At 40.3% G+C, this 10,050-nt stretch overlaps 1 protein-coding gene across 2 annotated transcripts in view; it reads left to right on the forward strand.

Moving 5' to 3' along the window:
- The window catches only part of LOC136833765 (type 2 phosphatidylinositol 4,5-bisphosphate 4-phosphatase), a 78,981-nt gene that overhangs the window by 45,535 nt on the left and 23,396 nt on the right, over positions 1–10,050 (forward strand). For both annotated transcript variants that reach the window (XM_067096007.1, XM_067096008.1), the window contains exon 3: positions 9,962–10,050. This exon is cut by the window's right edge and continues 121 nt beyond it. In XM_067096007.1, the coding sequence (XP_066952108.1) occupies positions 9,962–10,050 (89 nt within the window). The remainder of the gene's footprint in view (positions 1–9,961) is intronic.

Raw genomic sequence — 10,050 nt, forward strand, 5'->3', positions numbered from 1 at the left:
TGCTTCGACGGAACAAAACCTCCTTGTCGGAGATCTTGTCAGGATTTTGAAGTAAAAGGTTTTTTCTTGACCAGCAACAGGACTATGGACTGGCAGTAGGAGCACTGGCTAAGAAGATAGAGGACTCCCAAGTGTTTACTGAGAGACATCGCCTCAGATTATCTCTTAGTCCTGTCTTGTACGGACAAGGACAGTTGAGACGGGTTTAGAGCTCTCCACTCTTTTCTCTGGAATTTAAAGAAGAGAGAACTGAGGTGCTCCTTTTCTACTGTGAGAGTGACAACGGTTGCACTCAGCCCTGTTATTTTGCCTAGAGACCTATATCACCTCTTCCTCAGAACACAGTCTCCGTTGCAAGAGTCAGCTTCTTGGATGTCAGTCTCAACTCTCTGAATTTCCAGGCTTTCCGTCTGCTTAGAGAATCTCTGCTTGTTTCAGACAGTCTGCAAAAATTGCCCATTTTTTCTTTTATCTTGGAACATTAGTGAATGAGTCTACTGTTCTGGGTACTCTGTCATCCCCCAAGATGTTAGTCAAGTTAGACAAACTTCATATGAGTCGGACCTGCAATGGTGGCTGTACATACATGGGTGAAGTAGGGAACTCCCTTCTTCCTCCAAGCCTGGACCTAGTCTTATGCTTTTCACCTTGGATCTTGGTTGAGGAAGCCACAGGTTAACCAGAAACTTTTTGGGTTGTGCTCCCCGGATGATGGATCCTTCTCATGCATGTTAGAGAGCTGTAAGTATTCCTCTTGGGAGCTTCAGTGCTTCTGGACCCTAGTTTACACTTGGACTACAGTAGTTCTCTTTAGACGAGATTTCATTCCAAGCGTATGTGCGTAGAGGAGAAAGTCATCTAAAGTTCATGTAGACAAACTGAGAGCAGGTCTTCCTTAATTCCCCTGGTCTGGCAGGAACTGTGGAGTCCATGGGGCAGACCATCTATGCTCCTATTTGCCATCTCAAGGAACTTCAAACTTCAGAAATCACCAGTACAAGGCTTTTCTGCTAGTCTTATTGCATAAACTAGTGTGGTTGCAAAGGTCATTCTCCTAGCCCCGTCTGCCATTCTAAGTAGGCAGTCTCTACCCCTCTTCTTGGAGATATCAATGGCCCATTTTCAGATACCTTTTTGTACCTGAGGAGATCTACATCTTTTGTACTCCATCAGTAAAGGGTATTTATCTATGCTTAACTAAGTGCTTAAACACAGGGGCCTGGCTTTTGATGTCCTCTTCTGGTCTTTGATGCGTCCAAGCGAGGAAGGAATCTGGTCTTCTGGAGCCTGGATGTATTCTGAATGACTGATGAGCCCCTTGTTTGATCCCCTGTGTTCCTCTTCTCAGCAACCTTACAGAGAAGACACCCTTCCGAGTGACCTCTGGCTTCGACTATGACACAATAGTGAGACCTAAGTCATCGTTTAAAGAAGGTATTTTCACAGGGAGATGCTTATTTCCTCGTTTACCCTGGGATTTTTTTAGCCATAATATGTATCTTTTCAAGCTCTAGATTTGTCCCTTCTCCTTTAGGAAGTTACAAACATCATTGACTGAAGAAAGAGAACCCTCTGTCCAGCTACAGCTTTCGGGTTTTTACTTGAACAGAATCGGACTAAGATCACATCCTGAAAGGGCTTATTTTTTGAATGCTTAAGGAAAAATTTTGCCTTTGAGGTGAAAGTCAAGGCTCATTTAGGCTCATTTGTCCTTTACTTCTATTCTACTTAGTCCTACTGGAATTATATTCGTCCTCGTTGTCTCTACTTCCATTCCACATAGCCCTACTGCAGGTATAGTTGTCTTCCACATGTCGCTTTCTTTTCAAGTGATCTCAATCATCTAGCTCGCTTGTCACCTAGTTTGCTGGGCGACAGCTTCAGTCTGGCGTCAGCTGCTGTCTTGCACCAGCTATGGAGCTTCCAGAGCTACAAGCTTCTGGCTCTCGGCTCCCCTGGCGCCAACTCCCACAAGCACCTGCAAGCTCCTAGGGCGCTCAGTAGCTCCCACAGGTGCCTGCTAGCTCCCACAAGCGCCTGCTAACTACCACAGGTGCCCTCTAGCTCCCACAGGTGCCCTCTAGCTTCCATGAGCGCCTGCTTGCTACCACGGGCTCCCTCTAGCTAGCTAGTCGTTCCTAATATTCCCGGTAGTGGGCGGAACTGGTCACCTACACAGATGTGCGAGTGTTACCCACGAAATTTTGAATTCAAGCTGCCATGTAAAGTGAACTAATAGCTGTGTAATTACTTGGTAAGTACAGTAAACCCCCGTATTCGCGGGGGATGCGTACCGCACACACACACACACCCCCCACGAATAGCTAAAATCCGCAAATACTTAAAAACCCTCTAAAAAGCTTGTACCTGAGTATTTTAATAGTTTTATCACAAAAAGTGCATTTAGTCGTGAAAATCATATGTAAATACAGTACAGTAATTAGTGAATATTTCTCGGTGAAAAATACCGCAAATGGGCGAATTTTCCGTGAATAATGGGTAGATACGTTCCACAGAGAAATCTGTGAATGTGTGAGTCCGCGAATCGTGAGAACGCGAATAGGGGGTTTTACTGTATATATAAAACTTTATTTTATTATAAGAGTGTCATATTTGTACTCTTATTATAACCAAAAATCTGCTAGTAACACTCTTTTGCATTATGCTGTACCATATTTTCATGTTGTTGGAGACCTTTTGCTAAGTTTCAGTAATTTAAAACTTTGGAAGGTTGAAAAAGGTATGTTATTGGAAAATGAGAATTAACCAAGACTGCAAATACTTAGAAAGCAAGAAAATAAAAGTAAAAAAGCATTGTCAAAATATTGTTCTTGGTAGTGGTGATTTGTTTTTATAGATCTGTGATGTCTTGCAACTCTATCTGTAGGAGACAATGCTTTGCCTAGCCAAGTCAGTGTGTAGTGAATATTGAACAGCAGGTTTACTGATTGTACTTGCTCTTCCCCCTTTGTGTAAAATCGTCAAGGTCACGTTTTGTGCTTCTAGGCCCCCACAGATTCATGATGCCTTTAAAATTACCATACATTGTAAAGAGAACAGAGATTGTATCGATTCTCCAAGATGGCAAGTCAATTATGCAAATAACAAAGTAGCTGGAAGCTCAAAAAACACTTGACTACTGATAGTGCTGTCTTGCCAGTGAGGAGAACCTCATAATCTTGCAAAGAAAGAGAGACTGGTTGAACAAACTGGGTTCTCTGATTTCACTTATTTGCTGTGGAATGATGGCTGGTTCATACCATCCTTCTGAGTAGTTATGGGTCTTTTATGCTGTCTCTCATGGTCATCTTGAGCTTTTCTTTTTTGCAACACTGGTTTTGATGGCCCTCTTCTCAATAGTACATCACCAGATGAAGATGTTTTTAGCTCACTGCTCCTTTGATATTTGCATTGCCATCACCAATGTGCAGTATCACAATCTGTTTACTTCACCGTAGATATGGATCTTGTTGGCATGATGAATTGCCAGGCTCACAAGAGTGCAAGGCATGACATTCAGAAATTTACTTGAAGGAGCAAGACGTGTAAAACCAGCAACTACTCTTTGTGTGTTTACTGAAGACTGATTTGAATGGGCGAGCTTTTAAGATTACAGGCAGTCCCCAGTTATCGGTGATCCAGTTTTATGGGGCTTTTCTAGCAACAAAAATTGCAGATTTCCGCTTATCGGCGCCGATAATCAGGTATTGGCACTGATGCATACCTAACAGAAGTGCCGATGGTTATCGGTGCCGAAAGTTGACAATTTTTTAGTTATTGGTGATTTTCACTTATTGTCACGCTGTCGGAACAGAACCCCCGCCTGATAATATAAGTGACTTACCCACTTACATAGCTATTAGTTTTCCACGTCCGGCAGCCTAACTTCAAATTTCGTGGGTAGTGCTTTGATTGCTCTGTGTAGGTGCACAGTACTACCCCCTAATGGCATCGAGTTCTTATAGCAGCTTATTCATATTTTCCAGTTATATCACCAGATTTTAGTAGTATTACACAACCGCCAGCGTGCATATTTCATAGCCTTCGAGCAGAGATCTTTCAGGATGAGTCTTGTCATTTTTTGTTATTACCTTGATTCAGATTCTTCAACAAGCTGGCTACTTGAAAGTCACCGGTGAAAGTTTGGTCTTAAAAGTAATTCTCGAATGCTACACCATTCCTTTGGGCCAAACCTTTTACATTTATGTTTTGCTTACCGGGCTTAGGCTACGTGCAAGTTGCCAGCAAATAATTGCCCTAAAACTAATTCTTGAATGTTACGCCATTCCACTAGGCCATAACTTTTGCATTCATGATGTGTTTACCAGACATAGGCTGCTCCTAGCCACTGGTAAATGATTGCCTTAAAAGTAATTCTTGGATGTTACGTCATTACATTAGGCCAAATTTTTACTTTTAGGATTTGTTTACTGGCCATTGGCTATTCGCAAGCCGCCAGTAAATAATTACCTTAAAATAATTCTTGAATGTTACGCCATTCCTTTAGGCCAAACATTTGTGAATTATGTTTTGTTTATTGGGCCTAGGCATCTTGTAAGCCTTCAGTAAATTATCTTAAAAGTAATTCTTAAATGTTACGCCATTACATTAGGCCAAAACATTTGAAATTTTTGTTTACCGGGCCTGGGCTACTGGTCACATTTTTCTTTGCAGAGAACTGAAAAGCTTAAGGGCTGGAACGTAGTAATGAGAGAAAGGTACGTAATGTTTGGCTGCGGTGAGCCTTAGGAGGAAACGTTCTCGACAGCCAAGTATTGGCTACCGGTTCTTGCTTCAGCAGTACAATACTTTGGAACAATACAGAGAAGGGTTGAGTGGCCCCAGCATACAGAGACTTTTTTCCTGGTATCACGTGATTGTGAACATTCCACCTCTTTAGCTCCTAGCCTCCAGCGCTGGCCACATGCCTCCACTAGTGGTGGGCGTAATCGGTTACTGGATGCGATCACTAATTGAGAATAAAAACACATTGTTCTACAATATTAGAGTCAGATTTGCTTGAAACTTTGATACTAAACTAGTTTTTTATATAAATTTCTTTTATTGTAGAAGACACATGTACATTTATCTTAAAATGCATACATGTCTGAACATATTAAATGCTAATGTCATTGTACACATGTGTTTATGCCCAGATACCAGAAATTGCTAAAAAGATATAAAAAGTAGTTAGTGATCGGTAACCATGATTACCAAAATCAGTGAAACTCCCACCACTAGCCTCCACCCTCCTCCCGCCTCCCAGGCCTAGCTCAAAGCATGCAGCACCTGCCGCCAGCTCATTTCCACCTGGTGGCACTTCTCTCTTGGTACTAGCCCTCCTTTATTATTCACTTGCTCCCACGCTTGGCTCCCTTGCTTCCTTCCCATACCTTTGCCAGCCTTATGTTTCGATTATCTTGAATTTAACCATTGTAACAGTGAAGAGTTGTGCAGTGGAGGAGGCGGCTACTCAACCCCCGATGCTCCTAGACAAAGGTCCCTGTCCCACTCCCCCGCATTGGAGAGAAGACATACTGGAGGTCCAAGGGAGGTTGGGGGGTTTACGTATGGGTAGTCGCCCCCTCAGTCGTGCCTGTTGCCGGTCCCAGGTATCGACACACAGCCACTGGAAAGGCGTCTTACCAGATGTGAGCGGAGGAGGTGGTTATCTGGCCCCTCGGATCTCCTAGACCTAAAGTCACTGTCCTTCTCCCCCACACTGGGGAGAAGATATACTGGTGGTCCAAGGGAGTCCGAGGGGGTTGCCGCTGGTAGTTGAACCTGTAGTCTATACCCAGGTGTCGGCAGACAGCCACTGAAAAGGTGTCTTGATGGATGTGCAGTGTTAGACAGCCACTGGAAAGGCATCTTGATGGAGGTGTAGTGTTAGTCAGCCACTGGAAAGGCGTCTTGATGGAGATGTCCGAAGAGACGGGATAAGGAGGTGTCCTTACTCTTGGAAACAACTGTCTTCTTCTTTCATAAAGCCCATGAGCTCCTCAAGTTAACGCTTAATCAGGGCTAAAGCAGTCTTCCTGAGCCGATGAAGAAGGAAGAGGCGCCGAGCAGTCAGGTGCAGAAGTCTGAAGTGGCGAAGTGGGCGCCACCCACTTACTGCGACACCAACTCATAGCACTGTAAGCGTGCTGCAACTTTAGAATAGACTAACAAGAGTTTTTACAGTGAACTGACTGGCCATGATTTTTACATACACTATTTTAGACTACCTACGTTATCAATAGTGTACAGTATAGTCTGCCTTTTAAATCTGTGCAGAATGACTGTTTTGGCTTTTGCACTGCTTTGGTACATCACAGGCAGTCCCCGGTTAATGAAGATACGGTTTACGGCACGCAACGAAAATCTGCAATTTTCGGTGCAGAAAATCGCCAATTTCTGCTTATCGGCGCCGATAATTGGGTATTGGCGCCGATACGTGCCTAACAGAGGCGCTGATAAGCCTCGAAAATTGCCGAAAAGATGCCAAAAATCACCGATTTTCTGCCATTTTCGGTTATCATCACACCCTTAGAACGAAACCCGTGCTGATAACCAGGGACTGCCTGTATTAGAAAATGAGAAAACCCTTTGTTGAGTGCTGTTATGAACATGAAGATTCTCTCTCTCTCTCTCTCTCTCTCTCTCTCTCTCTCTCTCTCTCTCTCTCTCTCTCTCTCTCTCTCTCTCTCTCTCTCTCTCTCTCTCTCTCTCAACTGCTCTACAGTAAACCCCCATATTTGCAGACTCATGTATTCGCGGTTTCTCTGGGGAATGTATCTACCCATTATTCGTGGAAAATTCGCCCATTCGCAGTATTTTTCACTGAGAAATATCCACTAATTACTGTATGTTCATATCATTTTCATGACTAAATGCACTTTTTGTGATAAAACTATTAAAATACTCAGGTTTATAATAAGCATTTTAGAGTTTTTTTTTGTGTTTAAACTATCAAAATAGGCAGTTGTAAGTGTTTTTAGAGGGGTTTTAAGTATTCGTGGATTTTAGCTATTTGCGCCGCGAATACGGGGTGTTTACTGTATACATTGTATAGTGAGCAGACATTCATTCATGTTTACATTGAAAAGTGTATTAATAGGGTTTATGTAGATGAATTGGCAGCTTTTGAAAAGTAGTCTGTCTGCTTACAATTGTTTTCTTGAACAGTATGTGCAGTTAGGCTACACGTTTGTACTTTATGGGGTTTTCATGCCTAGGTCTCTTCTCTACTTGTGGTTGAAATAAAACACCTAAGTTTTTAATTTTTTCCATATTGTTACTTTGGATAAGTGAGATTGCTTACATTTATGTATTTTTATAAATAACATAATTTGTACATAATGACATTTTTGTGTGTCTTATCCTCTTTGTCACCTCCAGTTTATTTGTTGAATGGCTAGTGTACACATTATCTTCATGACATCATTCTTGGCTTCACTAATTTCACACTCAGACTCATGAATAAATTCACATGAGCCATGATTAATACAGCATCAAACTCAAAGGTAACACATAAAATCACCAAAAATGCTAAAATAAAGGAAGGGATTTGTTCAAGAAAGGCATGTGGGAAGGAATGAGTTTTTGCATTGCTTGCACTGTTGTACCAGGTGATGGCAACAGTCTATCATCCAAAATGCCAGCTTAACACCTACATGGAGGAAATACAAGCACAGACAGGAAGCACATCCCTCCCCACTACCTGGGCTGCCTACTCCCAATTTAAAGGGACAGTGGAGAAATGCATTTTCTACACTGTCTTTTAGCACTATATCCTAGAACACAAAAATACTGAAAAGTAGCTGGTCTTTACAGGAACATTTAACCATGAAAATAGTCAGAAGGACATATATGATATACCATTGAAAAGAGCAAATAATGGGGATTATTGCATTGCCAACAGTTCCATTCTTGCCATGGCAGTGCTTGTTTCCTTTCTACTGTGCACATCTTACATGACATATAGAATAATGCTTCATAGTACATGACCGTTTCATCATTCAAGTGCAAATTGTTTTTTAGTGCTGGTTTAGGCTGCAGTGATAATGTTTCTACATAAAGAAGGAAAAATAAGAAATAAATTGTTCAATCTAAACATGGTATTTTGAAGAATTCTGTCAGTGCTCAGTGTTGTCTAGAAAGTGTAACTGATCCGCTATAAAGTTCATATCTTTACCTTAATTGAAATAATACCTCAACAACCTTAAAGGCTAACCCAGGACATAAGGGTTATTTTCTAATTACAGTATTTTTTTGCTTAGTGATGGGTTTCTTGGAACATAGCTCCATTGTAACTAGGGGGCCATCCTTATGAGTCTGGTGAGACTGGGATTTTCACATCATGGAAGTATGGCATTTAGTATTAATGGGTTTGTACGAAAACTTGTCAGAAAAGCAGGTTTCTTTTATTAATAAGCTGTCCTGTTTTTGAACTGTGCAAGCATTCTTAATCTTGGAAAGTAATGGATGAGCTAGCCATTGCTTCATTTATGGGATTAGTAAAACTGCAGTTTTTGCAGATAATATTTAATATTCTGCATGGGATTAGTACCACTGCAGTTTTTGCAGATAATATTTAATATTCTAAGTTAAGATATTTAGATTTTGAAGAGGGAGCTTTCAGTACTAGTTAGTCTGTAATTTCAGATGCTTAACAGGTCACACTAAATATCAGCTTATCTTTAGTAAAAACCATATTTGATGAAGTAGTGGTATAGCTACTGGGAAGAGAACCAAACAAAACTTTGATATTTTAGGAACATAATTTTTAATGATATATTCTTATGGTCACTGGTAACATTATCTATGGATAATTTGGTACTCAGTAGTTTAGGATATATAAGAGCAAGACTTGACATAGTATTGACTGTGATTCTGTTTATAATGAACTGGTTTTTTTGGGTCTCTGATCTAGTTATGGTGTTTGTCCTTTACCACAAAAAATATACCCATGCTCAAATGTGTAGCTGTCATCTTCATAACTTTTTGAAACATTTAAAATCTGTCCCCTCTTATTATTAATGTGGATTCTATATATTCAAGGCTTTTAACAAGTTTGGATGAACAGTTTTGTACAGTACTTTCCCCTTGCAAGTTAATTGTTAGAGTACTTTGCCTTTTTCTTTAGTAGTAAATTTTTACAAGATTATTTTTCTCTCTTACCTTTCTCCCTTTTTTGATTGGCAGTCTCTAAATTATGCTCCTTTATGTTGAAAATTTCAGTATACAAATCTTTTTTTAATACGGTACGTTTATTTCTTTATGGGCTTGAAAGCTCACAAATTTAATATGTTGGCATTAGAACCAGCAAACTTGAGATATGCTGCCCCATTTTTTAGTTTTTCTGTCTGATCTCATTTGGACTTCGTGTACTGTAATGTAATTCAATAGACTATAAGGTAATGTCATCCCTTTCTTTCCAGCAGTATTATCAAACTGAGTAATGCTTTTCTTTCTGGAAAGCTTTTTCTTATGTTGGACTTCTTATATTTTTTATAATGGGAAGGATCTTTATTTTGTTGTTCATCAGTTTTTTTTTATTAATGATACAGTTTGCTGAGTGCCATGGTTTTTGTTGTAAATCCTTGCCACAAATACTTCACATGAAATTATCTGTGCCTCAGTTTTGGGTTTTTCATCAGGTTGCTATACTGAAGCATTGTGGAAATTATTTCTTAAGACCTATCAAGTTTTAGTGTTTCACTGTTTTTCATTGTCTTCTTAAGACATCACTAAGAAGGAATTTATGTCACTCACCCATGGATAGGGTGTGTGAACATTGCCCTTTTTTTATTGGCTCTAATTAAAAACTGTCATGAAGGCCCAAAATGCTTGTTGGCATACTAAAAGTGTTACCAAATTCATATGTATTTTAATGAAAGATTAAGCAAGTTTTGAATATTATGCTATACACATACTCCTTTGATGTAACTGATTAGAATTTTCTTTTTTCTTTTAGCCAATTAAGAATGCTCCACCTGGAAAGAAGTATGTGCGATGTCCATGCAATTGCCTTCTTATATGTAAGAGTTCGTCCCAGCGAATAGC

This window comes from Macrobrachium rosenbergii, chromosome 52 (genome assembly GCF_040412425.1).
Source record: "Macrobrachium rosenbergii isolate ZJJX-2024 chromosome 52, ASM4041242v1, whole genome shotgun sequence".
NCBI classification, from domain to species: domain Eukaryota; kingdom Metazoa; phylum Arthropoda; class Malacostraca; order Decapoda; family Palaemonidae; genus Macrobrachium; species Macrobrachium rosenbergii.